Source organism: Phoenix dactylifera, chromosome 14 (assembly GCF_051530095.1).
Source record: "Phoenix dactylifera cultivar Ajwa chromosome 14, Ajwa_hap1_PhDact_Kaust_v1.1, whole genome shotgun sequence".
Classification (NCBI taxonomy): Eukaryota; Viridiplantae; Streptophyta; class Magnoliopsida; order Arecales; family Arecaceae; genus Phoenix; species Phoenix dactylifera.
The window spans coordinates 24,373,187-24,392,400 of record NC_143203.1 but is presented as its reverse complement, the minus strand read 5'-3'; the positions used below and the strand labels follow the sequence as shown (position 1 = coordinate 24,392,400).

The window sequence follows — 19,214 nt, the reverse complement described above, 5'->3', positions numbered from 1 at the left end:
TTTGGAGCTTTATAAAGAGATTGCATCACACACAGATCATGAATGAACAGTGTTAAGAGAAGCAAAACAGAGTTAGCATCCATTAGATAGAAAATTAATGAGTCATGGGACATCAGCTCAACATCAGGCTTTTTGCCATGGGAGGAGGTGGTTTGCAAGCCTAGGTATAGCAACCTTCTATTTTGATCTCCTAGATAAGATAGATTTATAAACATAGGATTCACTTGAACCCCTCGCCATGAAATTATAGCTCAAAAGTAGTGAGCTGCACAAGCATTGATCAACCATAAACTAACCTGGACTTTTAAAGCTACAAATGCAACTTCCTCAAGTACCATAAATTTGTTGGATCTATATCATTGTGTAGCATAAAAACCCTTGAAGTTTGACTTTGCATCACCTTAATATATCCCACAATTCTTATTGCCTCTTAAGTAATCAAATCTTTAACAAATATAGTATTAGTTCCATTCTTATTCTAAAAAATAAACCAGGAGAAATAAATTTCGAAACTTGACATATATTCGGTTTGTATAAAATATTAGAGTCTTTACTATTCTATGGCATCAAAACTTTGTCGGTGCTTAGATTCTACCATTTGTTTGTTCCTTTGTAAGATGCTATTCACATATCCTCTTCTTTTAATAAATGTATATTTAATTAGACTGCTCTATTTAAGGAACAAATTAAAGTAAACCCACTACATAGCAATGTATGTGCATTTCTCGAGTAACCAAGGTCTCTCTCTGTTTTTTTTTTTCCCTACAAGTACATCATCATATACCTGAAAATAGGTTTTTATCTGATAATTACTACCATATGCATCTCCTTCATGCGGACCAGAATAATATATATATCTTTTTATGTACATTGCACCGTGTCTATTGCTACTACTATTATTTGATTAGAACTTGGCGCACACGGGTCCTCCCTACAACATCCCCTCTCTCTATTCACATGCATCGCACGTGCAAAAAAATATTATGGGTGGGTCTTAAGAACTAGATTGCATCATAATTCATGAAAAATAGCTCGAGCCATAGGTAGGGGTCGCAATTAGTTCGGATTGGATGTAGATTGAATCAAAAAATTTATCAATTCAAATTAATTTATTTATTAAATTATCAAAGTTTTAAATTTATAGCCGACTTTTTTATTAAACAGATAATCCAATCCGACCATATAACCCATTGATTGAATAGATTAAATGGTTTAAATAGATTTTTTAATGAGATAAATAAATTTAAACCGATTAAATAAATTAAGCGGAGAAATAGGTTAAATAGATTTTAAATAAATTAAATGTGTTGGGTCATAATTTGATTTAATTATTAAATGAGATAAAATGAGTTGAGCATATCAAAAATTTAAATTTGAAATTAACTAATTTAATAATTAAATTTAGACGACTCGATTCATTTACTATCCAAATCTAGTTAGTTAGTGGGTTGGATCGAAGGGTTGGATTATAGATTACGACCTTTAAATGTAAAAAAATTCAACACAAGACATCAGCCATCACTTTCCCATTTATTTGTTATGGAAATTATACTATCCAGACTCTCCAACCGTCTAAACTTTGTCTCACACCTTCACCTTCAGCTATCACTTTCCCATTTTTTTGTTATCGAAATTATACTATCCAGACTCCCCAACCGTCTAAACTTTATCTCACACCTTCACCTTTCTCTGTCCCTTTTTTTCCTTTTCTATTTTCGTGGTCCTCTCAGGGCGGTGGACGCCAAGGAGGAAGAACAAAAAAAAATATAAACATACCAACAAAAGCCAAGAATCTTATTTATGATTCCATTCTATCTATATGAAGAGAGAGAAGGAGATGAGAGCTTCCACATTTGAGTTAAAAGAAGAATTCGGAGTTGGAGATGATGGGAGGCGAGAGGCGGCGGCGATCTTCGGAGATATAGATAAGTATAAATAGAGGACAGGCGGAGCAGAGAGAAAGAGAGGCGGGGAGATGAAGGGTAACGCTGCCGCGAGTTCGCCCCCGGCGAAGCGGCGATGGAAGGGGCTCGCCGTGGCCGTCCTCGCCCTCGTATGCTTCTCGCTCCTCGTCCCCCTTGCCTTCCTCCTCGGCCTCCAAAACCGCTTCCCCTCCGGTTTGTTCCCTCCCCTCAATACTTCTCCCTCTCTAAACCCTAAGGATCTTCTCAGATCTCGCAATATCTCCAACCCTGGCTCGATATAGCCGGCGGGATCTTGGTTTGCGCCCGCATTGCGGTTTCGGTCTCGGATTCCGGCAATCTGCTCCGGATCTGGCTTCCGTGCTTTCCGTGGCTTCGAGTTGGAGAGATCTGTGGTGTTAGTTTTGTCTTATTTCGAGATTTAGGGCGAATGGCGGGTTCTAGTGGCATTTGGTTGTTCCTTACTGCTCTGCCCGCTGTGATCTCTGATGCTTTTTTTGTCTTTTGTGCAGGAAACTTGAGTGATGAGCGCTCGTCTTCGGTGAGAGAAGATTTATTGTAATGTTGATCATGGAGATGATTTGTTTGTTTGCTTGTTTGGTTGTTCCTTATTGCTTGGTTTTGATCGTTGCGTAGGAGTCTGGCTTTGGGAATTACGCCCGTGTGAATTCTGGTGGGGAGCAGAATGAATCCGAGGTTCTTGTTCTTTTTCTTTCTTTTCTTTTCTTTTTCTTTTATTTTTTTTAACAGTTTGTTGGAGTGGCTTACTAGATTTGCTCTAGTCGCTTTCTTTGGGGTAGATGGGTTGTTGAAAAGATATATTTGATAGGAAAAGCTGTAGTTTGTCTGTATATCTTTAATAACTTATTATGCTGTTTCGTGCTTTGGTGTTTTGCAGGGGGATGAGTTGAGGGTTAATGATCTCATGCATAGATTTAAACCAACAATCCCAGAGGTATGCCCTATGCTAACTGTATATTTGCATTTTGTTGAATTCATGCAAAACATGGTCTCCTTGCATTACTTTTCCTTTCTAGTTGTACCCAAATAAGTCGAAGTAGTTATAGTTGAGTGTCCATGAATTTAATTGCTCGTTTAGTGGGAGTAGACCTGATAGTCTTTAATCAAAGGCCTTCTTCATTCTTTATCATGGTTCTCATACTATATTGTTATGGGTTAACCGTGCAACTTAGTTCTCCAGCACTTCATTGTGGACTTTTTTGCTTGAATGGATTTCTCTTGCAAGTACTTCTCCCTCTTTTATCTTATTATCCTTTTCTACTTAAGTCAGTAGCTTCTCACTGATATGTTTTCACAGCACCTCTATACTTTTGATGCATTATGACAGTGGTCTTCTTCCTGAATCCTGTCTGCATCCATACATCGCAAACTTGATGAAAATGGAAGGTGCCAAAAGAGTATATGATGGGCACTTTTGTTGGACTGTTTAATTCATTTATTAATTTTCTGGTGGCATGTGAAGGATTGCATAAACAGTTACTGCTAATGGTGTTCTGTGGGCTTATATTGAAACTGAAACTGAAAATTTTGTTATCACTTAACATTATTCCAATAATTCTATGTCGAAACATTAGGTGATATAAAAGGCTATAAAAGGTTTTTTTAACAATGATATACAAAGCTAGATTTTAACTTTTTTCATCCTTTCACTTCCATAAAAAATATATGATTCATGAACTTTCAGGAATGACCAAAACAAAGTGTTGAGATTTTGGCTCATAACAATCCTTTTTTACATAATAATTGCTTCTAGAACTAATCATGTTATCTACATGCTTGTTCTCGTACATGCACCTTTGAGAAATCGCATTTTTAGATCTCTGTTCATTGTAATTCTTGCTCATTGTGTATTTTTGCTTGCGTAGTTTTTTTCTTCTATAGGTAAGTGTTTTCTCCCATGGATATTTTTGTGTCATACTGAGGTTGATTTGGGCATCTGCTTGCAATATTTGTTCTTCCTTTTTTAACCTTGTATATATTCTGTTGGATCATAGTTTTTAATTTCTATATGATTGGTTATTCAGCGGAACCTGATGGGGAGGTTCATAAGTTTTGGGGTAGGGTTCACAAGAGATGGTTGTGAGACCCACAAAGATGTTGATTTGAAGGTTGATGACAAATTTGCAGACTCTTTCATTTTAGGATTTCCCCTTGAATTGGAACCAACAGCAATGTAATGACCAGTAAGATTTCTTAAGTAGGTGGTATGTGGTACAAGGGTTGTTTCTTTATTTCTTGTCACCCAAAATGCATATTTTGTGATCTTTAGGTCCATGGCCTTTTATCCTCCAAAAGGAACTTAGTTAAATACTTTGGTTGATGTATGCTACTATTCTTACTATGGCATTAGTGATAATCAGTAAGTTGCTATACACCAAAGCACAACCTGCGAAGAGTAAGTCCTTCATTTCCCAAATAGGTTCCACATACAAACATCAAATCTTGTTTCTATTACCTCATCAGCTTAGTCTTGGACATTGGTTTTATCTACTATCTGACAATGATAAATCGAATTCCCAGTATAAGGCTTTTACTTGTGTATATTGAAGTTGTAACTTTAACTTCATTGTTAGAGCATGTGAAATCCAGGGTAATAATGGTTATATCAAGCATAAGGATTATAAGGATTAGGCTGGTAAATGAATGGATTAGGACTGGATAATGGGCGTTTGACATTTGTTCAGTCAACCAAATAGCCTAAACCAATTTAATATGGTAACTCAACAGATTGGCAACATGGTTTTTCAGCTGTGGGTCTGTTAATGATCAGATATTGACACGACACTTGATTCAATTAATTCAATCTGCTAAGCATGAAAGGTTGAGAAGAGAGTCGAAGTAGGAGGACATGGCAAGGTTGTTAGTTGGGCAGCGATTATGGTAGAAAGAAGAGTAGCAATAAACAGAAATTGGAACAGGGAAGAGAGGAGCGAAGAAGATGGAGACAGGGATAGGGATTAGAGAGGGAAGGAAGAGGGTGTTTGCTGTGATAGAGTTCTGGATGGTGTGCCCAGGGAAGACGGTGGTGATAGACCATGTGAGACTGGCCAATTGGAGAGAGATGGGTAGTCATCAGTTTGTGGTGGTTGGCAGCCTGTAAGTGCCGCTCTTCGATAAGATCAAGGCCTCTGCAGTGGAGGAAGAGAGAACTCTGATTGAGAGAAACCTTGACCTCTTTTTTTTAAATATTCCTAAGATATCATCTGCTGTTAGGTTATAATCTAACTGCAGATATTTGTTATACTTCATATATATATATTGTATACTTTCAGGGTTGGGCTAACTGGATCATCCTCCATTCAAATCTGGTTACTTAATTTTCTAACTAATTGAATTCATTTTTTTCCGGTCGCTGGATCAAAAAGCTCTAGTAGATCTGGATAATTGGATTGGATCAGAATCTCTACTAGATCTGGATAATTGGATTAGATCCAGGTAAATGGACTATATTCAGATTGGACTGGTCGGGATCAGTTCATTAAAATGCCTATAAACGGTGATGGCATAACACTATGGAACACCAGGATCTATGTTCTTTTAAAGTTTATCTTTAACATCAAAGTGCTGGATCTGTTTGCTTAAAACATTGAGGAATGCATGCATCTCAAATTTTGAGCTTTCTAATGGTCTATTTAACAATTAACAGTTGTTTTGACTCCCTAGCATGTATCAAGCCATAACTTTCGTCAAATATGGCTCCACATGCATGTGCTGTTGGAAAAGAATGTGCCTCGTTACATGTGTTTTTATCATCAGTGGTTTCTCAATTAAAGAATCTCTTACGAACTTTCTATTATCACATCTTTAAAGTGGTCTAGCTTTTGTTGTGAATGGTCAAACTGACAACTGACAGGATGGGAAGTTTATTTAGGAGCTTAACATGTGAATAGAAACATGAACTAGATTCAGTTTTTATGAGAAAAAAAAATCTCTGAGGGTATCAAAACTACATGTGGTTTGATTCTTCTGTCTTAACGAAACCTTGGTTAAGCTATGGATGTTGACAAGTCTCTTCTTCTATCTCATAGCATCCATGGACTTCCAACAAGGAAGATTGTACGATTCCTATCGTTTAATAAAGGCTTGCTAGGCTCAAGTGGTATCTTTGTTGCAAACTGTTGCCAGTTATACCATAGTAGTTGTACAAGGGGCTCAAAGTCTTAAGGTATGACTGAGACATATCTGAAACTGGTTAAGTTGCAATAGTTATGGTCAATTTCAACTGAAATTGATGGTCCACTCTTGGCTTGTTTTGGCTGAACTTAAGGGGGTTTAGTAAGATACCATATACATGTGTCCTGTACGTGTGTGCAGTGTAGATTTTTATGTATGTATGTATGGGCTTGCTAGGAACTGTTGCCTGTTAAATCATTGTAATTTTCAGAGATGGGCATCGGGCCGTGCCGGGCTCGGCCCGGCCCAGGCCCACCGGGCCACAGACCAAACGGGTCGTGCCTGGCCCGGCCTGTTACTAAACGGGCCGTGCCCGACACGGCCCGCTTAACCTAAAGGCTAAGCCCGGCACGGCCCTAGGCCCGTGGGGTGGCGGGCCATGCCGGGCCCGGCACGAGACGGGCCGTGGCTGTCCAAAAAAATAGCCGTTATGGGTGGCCCATAACGGTTATTTTTTTGGCCCATAACGGCTATTTGTGGCTTTTTGCCCATTTTGCCCTTTCCAACAGCCATAAAACGGCTAATTTGAGGGGTATTTTGGGAAAAAAATTGGAGTCCTGTAAATTCGTGCTTGGCCCACGAATCGTGCCAGCCCAGGCCCTTATGGGCCGTGCCGGGCTCGGCCCGCGGGCAAGAAATCCTTAACCCAGCCCGGCCCCCTTTTATGAGCCGTGCCTAGCACGGCCCGTTACTGTAGCAAGCGGGCCGTTTCGTGCCGGGCCGTGCCGGGCCATGGGCGGCCCGGCCCAATGCCCACCTCTAGTAATTTTATAAGGGGCTCAAACTTTTACGACTGAAAATATTTGGAAGTAGTTAAGTTGCTACAGTTGTGGTCAATTTCAACTAAAGTCGATGGTCCAATTTTGGCTGGTTTTGGCTGAAATTGATTAAATCTGACTTTGGGTGAGGGGTTTAAGTAACACCCACTTACATGCGTATGTGTATGCAATGTAGATTTGTATGTATTTTAATTAGCATCCGTGTATGTTAATTTGTCATTTTGGACAATGACCATAATTTTTTACATTACATTTGGGTAAATAGTGTCTCTTAGGGCCATTTCTGTTTTTCCTTAATTTAAGGGAGCGAAATCTTACTCCTTGGTGATAAAGCAAGACTTCAAGAAGCATTTTTGTCAAGATTGAAATGGAATTTTGCAAGTTTTGATAATATTGGAACCATGCAGGTGCTTGGTTCCAAAAAAAATGCACCGCCCCCCCCCTCTTCAAAACAAAAGGAAAGAAATTTTTTAGGGTCTGTGGGGGCTTTTTAGTGGATTTTTAAGGAAAGAAGTAATAGTTTATTGAGTAGATCATATCACATGGAGAGTGGATTTGAAATATTCGAGCTTGGCTTGTGAGATTTGAGCTCAAATTTCCTGTATAGGCTGTTGTGTTCAAAAACATAATCCTTTTCTATAGATTTTGTAGATATATAATCTCTGTTTCCAACTTCTGCAAATCTTGTAAATCTATCATTTTTTTTTGAATTTTAAGTAAATGTCTTCTTATTATTTCTTGAAAAAATGACGATATCTTGACTTTGTTCTTTTTATTAAAAAGGACTACAAAATTATTAAAAGCTCATAGGTTCGCATACATCTAGATTGTCGTCAAACTTAAAATAATATAGTTCTGTCAATTAAAACCATTTATGGATCAACTTTTCATCAATTAAAACTTAAAGCTTCCCATTAATTGCTGTTACAAGAAAATAGTTGAAAGTCTCAGGAGAACAGTTGCTACACACAAAAACTTAGCACTGCCCCAAGTTTGTCTTATCCATTAATTTTTTACTCGAGAAAATCTTCGTTAATATAGTTGTTGCCAAAATTTGTATAACCACATCAATGAGCACCTAAACTTACATGGTTCATCATTGTGGGGCTGAAGATAAGTACTCCAAAATCTCTGGATACCCCTTTTCAAGAGAGGTGTCATGTATTGCGACTTCTGGAAAATGTCACATCAAGGCCCATGAGAGAACCGAAAGTCTTCTTTTCTTCATGTGGAATAAAAAGGAAGCCTGATTTCAAGTTGGTAACCTTTTTCAAATATCTATGCACCCTATAAAGTTCAATTTATGGTCCCAACATCTGATAGAATTGCGGTGTACTCAATTAAGTTATAGGATTAAGCTTTTATGTTTCACAGATGTTTGAAAGCGCTTCTTATCTTTATATCTCATAGGTTCATGTACTATAGTCGATGTTCTCTATAAGCTGTTGGTTGGTAGCGCAACCTTTCCACTATTATCCACTATTACCGTATACTGAAAGTTGCTTTATGTGATGGCATTGTAATCTCATTTTGCTTGCATGATTTTCTCTGATAATTTTCTTTCATTTTCAGTATATTCTTTTAGTTTATTGAAATAGTATTGTCTCTGAAAATTTTCTGCCATCCTTCAATTGTTGGTCATTCCTCACCTGAATCAGTTTTTGTTCTTGTTTTCTTCTAGCAATTTAAATTTAATATCTAGCTCTATTGATTCTTCTGTTATTCTATTATGTGTTCTACACAATCTTTAGGCCATTGTGATTACCTATATTACTTTGTGAGATCAACTCTCCTTATCTTTGTAACATACCTATAGCTGGAAGCATCTTTAATATCATGTTGTTTTTGGAAGTGCGGCCGTTATGTTTGTTAGCTATGTTGGATCGGCAAGTTAGAATTTCTGAGAACATTTGCAGTTGTTTATATATCAGGATGTTACTGTAAACTTCATGAACAAGCCTACGACTGAATCTGTTGCTGGTGCGCAGTCCACTTCACGGCCAAAGGGTGTTATCTCCTACTCTAAACCAAAGAATATTACCTCTAGAGGTAAACAACGCAAGTTCAGCTATATGTTTATTGTCTTGATTTCTTCCCCCAGTTTGTACATCCAGAAGTTGATGCCAAACCCCACCCTTGATCATGTGTACAGGTCCGTCGACAGAGCAAGTAGTTGCACCAAAAGCACCATCATCTCTGACTACAAGAGTAAGACCTATTCCCATGTTTTAGGAAATATTCATCACTGGCATTTATATTAAACACATATAAAGTTGTTGAACTGATTCAGCCAACTGACTCCTTTGACCCTGTGGCAGTTATAGCTGAATTCTTTGAGAAGTAATTCCTTTTTTGTAACAAATATTTTTTTCTCTCCTTTTTATTCTTGAAAATAGTCAGATTTTATGTGTGCTGAATTTCATATTTGGTCTTGCTTTAGACCTTGTTGTGTATGATATCATAGTGAGTTTGGGTGTTTGATCTCCTTGGGTTCAACTTTTAGGGCTCCTGAAATTGACTTTTTTGTCATTTTGTCTTGAAAATAGACAGAATGTCAGATTTTTTATATACATTGGATTTCATATTTGACCCTGTTTTAGGCCTTGATGTGTATGATATTGTAGTGAGTTTGGGTGTTTGATCCCCTTGGGTTCAACTTTTAGGGCTTCCTAAATGACTTATTCTGTTAATTATCTCAGAATGATGGAAGAGATGGAAAGAAGAATCATTCCAATGATTCAGCTGGTGATGAGACAGAGAAATCCTGCCAGCATGAATTTGGAAGCTACTGCATTTGGTCCATGGAACACAAAGAAGTGATGAAAGATGCTCTAGTGAAAAGACTCAAAGATCAGTTATTTGTGGCTAGAGCTTACTACCCAAGCATTGCGAAGCTTCAGAGACAGGAGAAGCTGTCACTTGAACTGAAGCAGAATATTCAAGAACACGAGCGCATGCTTAGTGAAGCCATTTCAGATGCTGATCTTCCACCATTGTAAGTAATGTGTTTACATGTATTAACCTTCCTTTCTTCATGTATCAATTGATTTAAAGCCTTGCATTTTGCTAGTAAAAGGGGCTCATGCATGATGGAAGTGATATTAGGGAGAAGAATCATTGTAGACCACAAAGATGACATTATCTCAAACTTGTTTGGCCCAATGTCAAATATAATGAATATTACTGCTTTAGTAGTTGAATTAAAATAGTCGTGATATATATGTAATCATACGTCTCATCATGTGATTACTTCGTGGTTAGGTCTATAGGTCTAGGTTAGGCATTGGTCGTGGGTCTCTGTGTTGACCCCAATTTCAATTCATGCATAGCTTTGGATGGTCAATTCTTTATGTATAGATCCTATATAAGCAATATTATATTGAGTTCTCTACTAATTAATTCAACTTTTCCTACCCATGGTTCTGTATTTTGCACATTTTGGCCATGTTTAGGTTGGTCGGAAGATAGCTCTACCAAACAAAACTTGAACTTGATGTGGGATGTTGGCTCTGCCCTAAGTTTGATGTAAAGTATTTTAGGGGTTAGAATGACCTCAAAGATCTTGTACCTGCCTCATAGGTTTGGACTCTGAACAGCTACTAGGTCCAAATCAGTCCAGATATGGTTGTCTGTGTGTTTATTTGACCAACTTGTAACCTTTTTTTGGAACTTTTGTGCTATTAATTTAGATGTAAAACATTTAGAACTATGATTCACTGGCAAACTTCTTGGCTTCTTGCCAATGACGTTTACAACATCTCCATCTGGAAAAGAAGCTTCTGTGCTTGCTGGTCCCACTTGCAAAGGTCTATATATAAACTCACCAACATGGATCATTTAATCATATTGAATGACAGCCAATTTTGAACTTGTCTGGCACTTCCGAAAAAAAGAAAAGAAAGGAAATCTCGAAGAACTTTTCACTTCAATGATCATCTAATCATTTAGTGGACAAGGTGTCTTTGTGGATATGTAATTTATCTTTTCATAACAGTTCTGAACTTAGTGCCTGATCTATTTATAATCATTTCTAATGTTTCTTACTTTATGTAAACTGAGTAAAAAATGATGTGTTGGCATTTTGTTTTGCCAAATAGGCTTCTCATCATGTAATTTTTTTCCATATCCTCCACATTTCCATCTTCACAAATTCTTTGGGAGTGACATATATAAGCTAATTTAGTTTAAAATCCCATCCATGTTAGTTACATGCTTTGGAGCTTGTCACTGCCTACTTCCATAAAATCTCAAAAGAGTAGGATGGCGAGGGAATAGAGGGGATAGTACTTCTATTTTTGACTTAAGGTTGGATTTTTTCGGATGAAATAGTTCTGGATAAGATTTTATGGTGTTGGGAGCGAATATTGGTTTTCATCTTTTCATGGAGGCTTGGAATTTTGAATGATCCTTTCCACTATGGTGTCGTTTTGCCTTTTCGGTTCAAATGGGTGTGACCTGGGATAATTCAATACAAATGATATGGTATCTTAGGCACTTGTTGTCCAAGCTGCCTAATTGATTGAATAGGATTGAGCGTAATGCCAAATGAACTACTGTAGGGTGCAGAAAGAAAGGAGCACGAGGATCGTCCAAGGGCCTGGCCAAGTGTTTGATGCAGGGTGGTGCAATATGGTGTTTATTTGCTAATGTGGGGAGAGGAAGTATGACCTGTATATTTTGTGTGATCGAAGAATACTTCTTGAGATTTTCTGTAGCCTTTTTATAATTTAATTTTCTTGCCTTTGAAAAAAAGAACTTCTCGAAGCTATTTTTGCCAGCGATTGTCATCTTGATAATTGTTTACTTGTTTAACCACTAGATTTTGTACCTTCTCTTCATCGTGGCTTATTTTGATTGGGCCATTTTTCAAAGAACGTTTTAAGTACTATCTGTAGTAGTTTCATATAACAATTGTAGCTTAAATTTTTGGTGGAAACATTTCCTTTGGACTGAAATGATCTAGATTTTTGAGGAGTCAAAACAAAACTGACCCTGAACATTGGGTTATTTGAGGTTGTTTTTAGGCATTTCAAGTGAAGCATGTAATGAAACACCTAAACAAGTGCTTATTTGCCCAAGACTATTGTTCCATGTGACTTAAAATGATTGCTATGACTTTTACCAGTTGTGTTCTGTTTTATCTCTGACCAGAGCTGCCTGGAACATGGTGGTTGTGAGAAAAAATCATTTTAGTACACAGCTAGCTTAACCCAAAATTTGAACCAGCAAAAATCATTTTAGTACACAGCTAGCTTAACCCAAAATTTGAACCATACTTACCATAATTAATTAATTATGGAAGACCCTCAATTGAGGACTTGTAATTATGCCTGACTATTATATGACATGAAACTAATTGTTGTATTTTTCTCTTCTTAGTCTTGAAAGTCTGAGGTTACAGAGGCTGGCAGACACTTTTGTTTCACTGGATTTAACTTCAGCAATCTATTAAAATCATTTGAAGCCTTTCTTTTCTTTTCCTTTTTTTTTTATATATATGATGAATTGGTTCTGAAAGATCAACTCCACTTTTATCTTTCAGTGTTGGAAAGAAGATACAAAATATGGATCACACAATTGCTAAAGCCAGATCATGTACCATAGACTGCAATAATGTGGACAAGAAACTTAGACAGATACTTGATCTGACTGAGGATGAAGCCTATTTCCATATGAAGCAGAGTGCATTCCTATATCATCTTGTTGTTCAGACCATGCCCAAAAGTTTTAATTGCTTGTCAATGAGATTGACAGTAGAATATTTCAAGAATTCATTGGAGGATATAGAGCAGTTACATGCTTACAAGCTCAACAACCCAATCTTTCAGCACTATGTACTCATCTCGAGAAACATACTTGCAGCATCTGTTACTATCAATTCTACTGTGATGAATGCTGAGGTAAACTGTTTCACTTTGAATGATTGGGTATCGAAAAGAATGTCTTGTCTGACCAGTGTCATTGACTTTTGTCTTGTAATTTTACAGGAAACTGGACATATGGTTTTCCATTTGGTCACTGATGGGCAAAACTTTTATGCCATGAAACACTGGTTTGCGAGAAATTCTTACAAGGAGGCAACTGTTCATGTCTTGAATTTTGATGATCTTAACCTGTTCGACTCTTACAATTTGGGCCTGCGACAGCTAGCACCATCTGAGGAATTCCGTGTTTCCATCAGTGACATTGCTCAATCATCAACTCTGCAGATGAGAACTGAATATCTATCTGTTTTTGGCCACTCCCACTATCTTCTACCTGAAATATTCAAAAATCTAAAAAAGGTAGTGGTTTTGGATGATGATGTTGTGGTTCAACAGGACTTGTCATCCTTATGGAACCTTGACTTGGAAGGGAAAGTGAATGGTGCTGTCCGGTTCTGTGGAGTTAGATTGGGTCAGTTGAAAACTTATATGGGAGGATATAACTATAATGGTGATTCTTGTGCCTGGATGTCCGGAATGAACATTGTAGATTTGGAAAGTTGGAGGGAGCACAACATTACTGGAAATTACCTAGGCCTGCTACAAAAGGTAAGTGGCGTTAATCATCTCTAGTCTTGTCATCTTTATTGTTGTGGTATACACATATGGGGAAAAAAGAATATTTTTACTTATAATTGAGTCATTTTCAGAAAATAGCCCTTAAGTGTAAATTACAAACTTGATTTACAAACTCAAGGTGGTTCCATTACCAATTTAGTTATTAACGAAAAGACAAGCACATTCTCCTCCCACTGCTTGGGATTTAACTTAATAATTATAATTCAGCTCTAATTTGATTAGTTATCAGATTTGAGTAGTTCTAAACTTTCTTTGACCTGTGTTCGCTGTTTGGTAACTTGCCAAATACAATACCCGTTCCTGAAGTATCAGCTTGTTTGGATATAAGTTTTGGTTGGTGGCTTGTGCTTCCATAATTGAATACCTATAAATGACTTTGTATCACTTATCTATTATTGCTATACATTTTTAAATTGCTAGAGGCGTATGATATTTTTGAGGCTCAGGTCTCTGTTTTTTTTTAATGGATGAAATGTAAAGAGAAACTCTGTGATCTTCCAATTTGGCAGATAACCAATGATGAATTGCCTTGTTAGTTTTCGGACTTTCTGAATATTTTGTCATGCTTTGGCAATGACAGTTTCAAAACGGGACTGAGGAATCATGGAGAGCTTCAGCACTGCCCATAAGCTTACTCTTATTTCAAGATCTGATCTACGCTCTAGATGATACCTGGGTTCAGTCAAGGCTGGGCCATGATTATGGAGTTAGTGCAGATGCCTTACAGAATGCTGCAGCATTGCATTACAATGGCAACATGAAACCATGGCTAGAGCTTGGTATACCAAAATACAAGAGCTATTGGAAGAAATTTCTCACCCAAGATGAGCGGTTTATGGATGAGTGCAACGTAAATCCATAGCAGCACTTGTATGAGGTGTAGGGCTTCTGAATATGGAAATTCGAGACAAGGGGATGAATGGAAACTTATTTGCTTCAGAGCTGATGTGTTCCCCCTATTAGGTTTGAAGCAGATTCCTCTACAGGAAGAGCAGATTTTCAGGTACTGAGATGGTTTGAGATGTCAAAGCAATAAATGGGTGAAGCAGCATTATGGGTTGATCATGTCTGATAAGAGCCAAAGGCCCTTCAGCATAAAGATTTCGGATGTTACTTTTGTGACTCTTAACGGCAGCAGGAGAGATGTAAAACAAACGGGCTAGGATAGTTGAATATGTAAAATGGTGTTGCAGGTAAGTTCGGTTACTAGTTGATTGCGTCATTCATTTGTGATATAGTTGGACAATTATTGACAAGGCACATCAAATTGGATTGCTGCCATCGTACCTAGGATGTAGATTGATTTTTTTCCCTCTATTTTTTTGACCCTTGTTGTTCAGTTTTCTTTCACAATAAGGGTATAGCTGGGATCTCTTTATTGATGATTCTTTATTGTCAAGTACTGCATATGCAATGCAATATGTTTTTCACAAGATTTTCTGCTTAGTAGTTGAGAGACTGTCTGCATTATGTTAATATTGATTACAAATCTCACTTCTCTCTCTCTCCTTATAGTGCAGTAATTGTAATGTGTTGCTCTACACCCAAATATTAAAGTTTCATGGTAAAAGTGTTCTATTCAGGTGTCATGATTTTGGAAGCGGATGAATCATAAATTTGCCTGTTAAGTCCTAATATGCAGGAAGATGTTTAGGTAGTTGGTTACTGTGTAGCCAAGTTCAGGAATATCGGTTTCAACTTTCAAGTCGGAATTCGTGGCTGGAATTATGTTTTGATTGGATGGTAGATATTGTAATATAGCATCCTCACTTAGGATGGTGATTGTGCAAAGACCTGCAGTTAAATTGTTCTTGTTGGCTAGGTAGGAAGCGTCATACATCTCAACTTTCAAAACACTTAATAGCTGCAGTGGCTCTACCTGGAAGCCTCTATTGTTTTACCAGGAGGGTCTTTTCTGGGTAATGCATAATCATCAAGAATATGAGCTTTGGCTCCTCATTTGTATCTAAAAGTTTGGAAATGCTAGAACTCCCTAAAATGACTAAAATCTCTCTGTTAGTAAGGGTTAGCTCCTAATCTTCTTTTTTTTGGGTAAATTTCCGCACCATCCGGCTGATTCCGATCTGAAGGGTCATTGTGGATCATGGTACTTTTAGGAGCCACAGAGGGTGAATTTAGCATTTGAGCACCAAATTAATTCTAGACCCCCGTGTCGCACCAAAACACAATGTCCATCCCGATTCCGGAGGTCTTTGGGGAAACGTAGCAGCACAAGATTAGTAATTTTCAAACAAACATTTGGACCGTTGGTGCCTGAAAGCCGGTTGGGGAGCGGTCAAAATTCAAGCACCACAATCACAAAACCGAGATCCAAACCGTTCCTCCCGCACGGCATTGCAGTTATTCTTTCCTCTCCCGTTCGTTCATCCACGCCCACAGGGGAAAACAGGAGAACGAGCTTTAGCAAAAAAAAAAAAAAAAAAAAAAAAACAGAACGAGTGAAGGAGAGGCTTCGAACGGCCATCGACTTCCAAATCCGTCCATCCTCTCTGGAAGCAAAACATATCCTGGTTATAAAATGGGACTTGGGCCTCCTTGCCCAGGTCGAAGTCCCCCGGCCAACCCCCCGAAAAAAGGAAAAACTTCAGCCGGGATCTTCCCTTGGCCGCTCGTTAAATTTCATTACTGTAAGCTCCGCATCCTATCAATCCTCCATTCCTTCTAAGAACTCAAGCATTATACTGATTCCATTAGCAGGGATAGGTGCTAACTTTTCTTTCTTTCTTTCTTTCTTTTTTAAGTAGTTAGAATAGATAGAGAGCGCGTTAACCAGAGAAACAAAAGACAAGCAAGAGGAAGAAAGGGGAAGAGAGATGTCGCAGGTCACCGCCGTGTTCGTCCTCGTCTCGCTCTTGGGCCTCTCGGTCGTCCGGGCAGAGGACCCATACCTCTGGTTCCCATGGAACGTGACGTACGGCACCATCGCCCCTCTTGGCATTCCCCAGCAAGTCATCCTCATCAACAACCAGTTCCCGGGCCCCGAAATCAACTGCACTTCCAACAACAACATTATCATCAATGTCTTCAACAACCTCGATGAGCCCTTCCTCCTCACATGGTTCGTCACTCTACTCTCGCGCAGCATTTCATGCATGATTTGAACTTTCTTTACTTTTTTGCCACAAAGTGAAGCATGGAGGCAATTAAATCTCTTATCAGCTTGGAGATTCATAGAGAGAACCAGAATGGATTCTGTTTTCATCTATGAAAATCTTTTCAAGTTGGATGGAGGAGTTTCTTGCAACTTGGGTTTTAGAGGATCTGCTGACTCCAAAGAAACCCAGCAACTCAAGCAGCTAGTGTAGGTGAATATAATAATTCATTTGGCAGCACATAAATATTTGTTGCATTTCTATCCTGGACACATTGTTTAGGTCGAGAAAACTACCTAGCCAGCATTGTTATTTTTCCAAGCAATATATGAAATTATGCTTTTCTTAAACATTTACAACTTCACACATATATTTCATCTCTGCAATTATAATGCAAGTTATTTTAAGCTTTCATCCTTATCCTGGACCTCCCGCTCGCTGAAGCAATGCATTTTTTATCCTTGGGGCACCGCTCAAATGACACCTCAAATATTTTAGCTGTTGTGTGGTAAAGAAAAAATATTAGCTAAAAACAAAAGCATATTTATTACTCACAGATTTTAGTTCACATTGTTGAAAGAAGAAAAATTTTATAAACTAAAATAGCTTCGAACTTATGCTAAAAGTGCTTCTTCAAGGAAGCTCTATTTTAGAGCTTCTCTCAAGCTAAAACAGCTTATCTTTATTCCATCAAAAAAATAATAATATAAAGGGCAATGAATACTTTCTGACCTACCAAATACTCCGGCAAACCGAGCCTGAGTATTATTTGCATGAAGATAATTTATAATTATTGGCTTGAAGTTGTTTGCAAAACTCTCAAATTTACCACTCGGCAGGAACGGCGTTCAGCACAGGAAGAACTCATGGATGGACGGGACGCCGGGGACCAACTGCCCCATCCTGCCGGGCCAGAACTTCACCTTCCACTTCCAGCCCAAGGACCAGATCGGCAGCTTCTTCTACTTCCCCTCCCTCGGCATGCAGAAGGCGGCCGGCGGCGTCGGCATGCTCCGCGTCCACAGCCGCCTCCTCATCCCCGTCCCCTTCGCTCCCCCGGCCGAAGAATTCAACGTCCTCGCCGGCGACTGGTTCACCAAGAGCCACAAGGTCCTCGCCCGCCAGCTCGACGCCGGCCGCGGCCTCGGCCTCCCCGCCGGCGTCCTCATCAACGGTCGCCGCGGTAAGGACGCCGCCGGCCGCGACGAGCCCCCCATGTTCACCATGCAAGCCGGCAACGTCTACCGCTTCCGCTTCTGCAATGTTGGCCTCAAAACCTCCCTCAACTTCCGCATCCAAAAGCATTCGCTGAAGTTGGTTGAGATGGAGGGCTCCCACACCGTCCAGAATCTCTACGACTCCCTCGATGTCCACGTCGGCCAGTGCCTGTCGGTGCTCGTCACCGCCGACCAGGCCTCCGGCGACTACTACCTCGTCGCCTCCACCCGCTTCACCAAGAAGGTCCTCGCTGCTACCGCCGTCCTCCGCTACGCCGGCTCCAACGCCCCTCCGTCGCCGGTCATCCCCGACGGACCCTCCGGCTGGGCCTGGTCCTTCAACCAGTGGCGGACTTTCCGGTGGAACCTCACCGCCAGCGCCGCCCGCCCCAACCCCCAGGGCTCCTACCACTACGGCCAGATCAACATCACCCGCACCATTAAGCTCGTCAACGGCCACAGCGTCGTCGACGGCAAGCGCCGCCACTTCATCAACGGCATCTCCCACGTCGACCCCGACACGCCGCTCAAGCTCGCCGAGTACTTCAACCTCAGCAAGCCGGCGTTCGAGTACAATCTCATGGGCGACGTGCCACCTGCCCCTGATGCCCCGGTGACCCTTGCACCCAATGTCATCACTGCCGAGTTCAGAACTTTCATCGAGATCATCTTCGAGAACACGGAGAGAAGCATCCAGTCCTACCACTTGGATGGCTACGCCTTCTTCCCTGCAGGGTAATCAAGCATGCAGAATCCCACCATCTCTGATGTTCTCTCAACTTTGAAATTTATACTTGGTGACTGATACTTATACCGATATTGATGTCAGGATGGGGCCAGGGAAGTGGTCGCCGGAGAGCCGAAAACGCTACAATCATTTGGACACGGTGAGCCGGCACAGTATCCAAGTATTCCCGAGGTCATGGACGGCGATCATGCTGACCTTCGACAATGCTGGGATGTGGAATTTGAGATCCATGAATTGGGAGAATAAATACCTGGGGCAGCAGCTGTACGTGAGTGTGACCTCGCCGGCACGATCGTTGAGAGATGAGTACAATATGCCCGCTAACGCACTCCGCTGCGGGGCGGTGGTCGGGCTTCCCTTGCCACCGTCCTACACCTAAGCATGCGGCGGCTTGTGCCGCAGCCCACCGGCGAGCCTCGATCTTCTCCTGAGAGGAGGAGGGATCGAAGGAAGGGGTAATCATGATGGTTCTTCTCTTCCTTTTGTGGTTCTTTGTTCTTTGGGCTTCCTGGTCAATGGTCATGTACCATGGAAGCAACGCTCCCACACTCATAATCGATATTAATCTATGGTTAGTATGAATAATATGTACATTTCTCCAAAAAAAGGGTGATATATACTGGTGACTTCAATCCGTGTTCCCTTTCATGGTTTAGATCCATTTAAGCTGAATTGATG

The 19,214-nt window shown here is 39.9% G+C and overlaps 2 protein-coding genes across 5 annotated transcripts; both read left to right on the top strand.

Annotated features, from left to right (window-relative positions):
* The first annotated feature begins 1,644 nt into the window (after positions 1-1,644).
* LOC103705901 (putative galacturonosyltransferase 7) lies at positions 1,645-14,891 on the top strand. Of its 4 annotated transcripts, none has more exons than XM_008789800.5 (10): positions 1,645-2,117; positions 2,435-2,463; positions 2,559-2,618; positions 2,821-2,877; positions 8,827-8,944; positions 9,048-9,103; positions 9,595-9,890; positions 12,438-12,795; positions 12,883-13,428; positions 14,039-14,891. In XM_008789800.5, exons 1-10 carry the CDS (start codon positions 1,976-1,978, stop codon positions 14,318-14,320), a joined length of 1,944 nt encoding a protein of 647 aa, XP_008788022.2. In that variant the 5' UTR covers positions 1,645-1,975; the 3' UTR covers positions 14,321-14,891. The 4 variants fall into 4 exon arrangements, with proteins under 4 accessions (XP_008788022.2, XP_088566524.1, XP_008788023.2 ...); XM_088710398.1 differs by having other exon boundaries at positions 1,828-2,117; positions 8,812-8,944; XM_008789801.5 differs by having other exon boundaries at positions 1,850-2,053.
* Positions 14,892-16,219: 1,328 nt separating this feature from the next.
* LOC103705900 (protein SKU5 SIMILAR 14-like) lies at positions 16,220-19,034 on the top strand. Its single transcript, XM_088710400.1, has 3 exons — positions 16,220-16,537; positions 17,411-18,523; positions 18,618-19,034. Exons 1-3 carry the CDS (start codon positions 16,293-16,295, stop codon positions 18,913-18,915), a joined length of 1,656 nt encoding a protein of 551 aa, XP_088566526.1. The 5' UTR covers positions 16,220-16,292; the 3' UTR covers positions 18,916-19,034.
* The last annotated feature ends 180 nt before the right edge of the window (positions 19,035-19,214 follow it).

What these genes read in the sequence shown, in the direction of transcription:
- LOC103705901 (XM_088710398.1), top strand. Translation starts at nt 1,976, where the DNA reads ATGAAGGGTAACGCTGCCGCGAGTTCGCCCCCGGCGAAGCGGCGATGG. An exon ending in CCAAAACCGCTTCCCCTCCG is followed by an intron (nt 2,118 to 2,434) that starts GTTTGTTCCCTC and finishes TCTTTTGTGCAG; the next exon opens with GAAACTTGAGTGATGAGCGC. An exon ending in GATGCTGATCTTCCACCATT is followed by an intron (nt 9,891 to 12,437) that starts GTAAGTAATGTG and finishes TTTATCTTTCAG; the next exon opens with TGTTGGAAAGAAGATACAAA.
- LOC103705900 (XM_088710400.1), top strand. Translation starts at nt 16,293, where the DNA reads ATGTCGCAGGTCACCGCCGTGTTCGTCCTCGTCTCGCTCTTGGGCCTC. An exon ending in GAGCCCTTCCTCCTCACATG is followed by an intron (nt 16,538 to 17,410) that starts GTTCGTCACTCT and finishes ACCACTCGGCAG; the next exon opens with GAACGGCGTTCAGCACAGGA. An exon ending in TACGCCTTCTTCCCTGCAGG is followed by an intron (nt 18,524 to 18,617) that starts GTAATCAAGCAT and finishes TATTGATGTCAG; the next exon opens with GATGGGGCCAGGGAAGTGGT.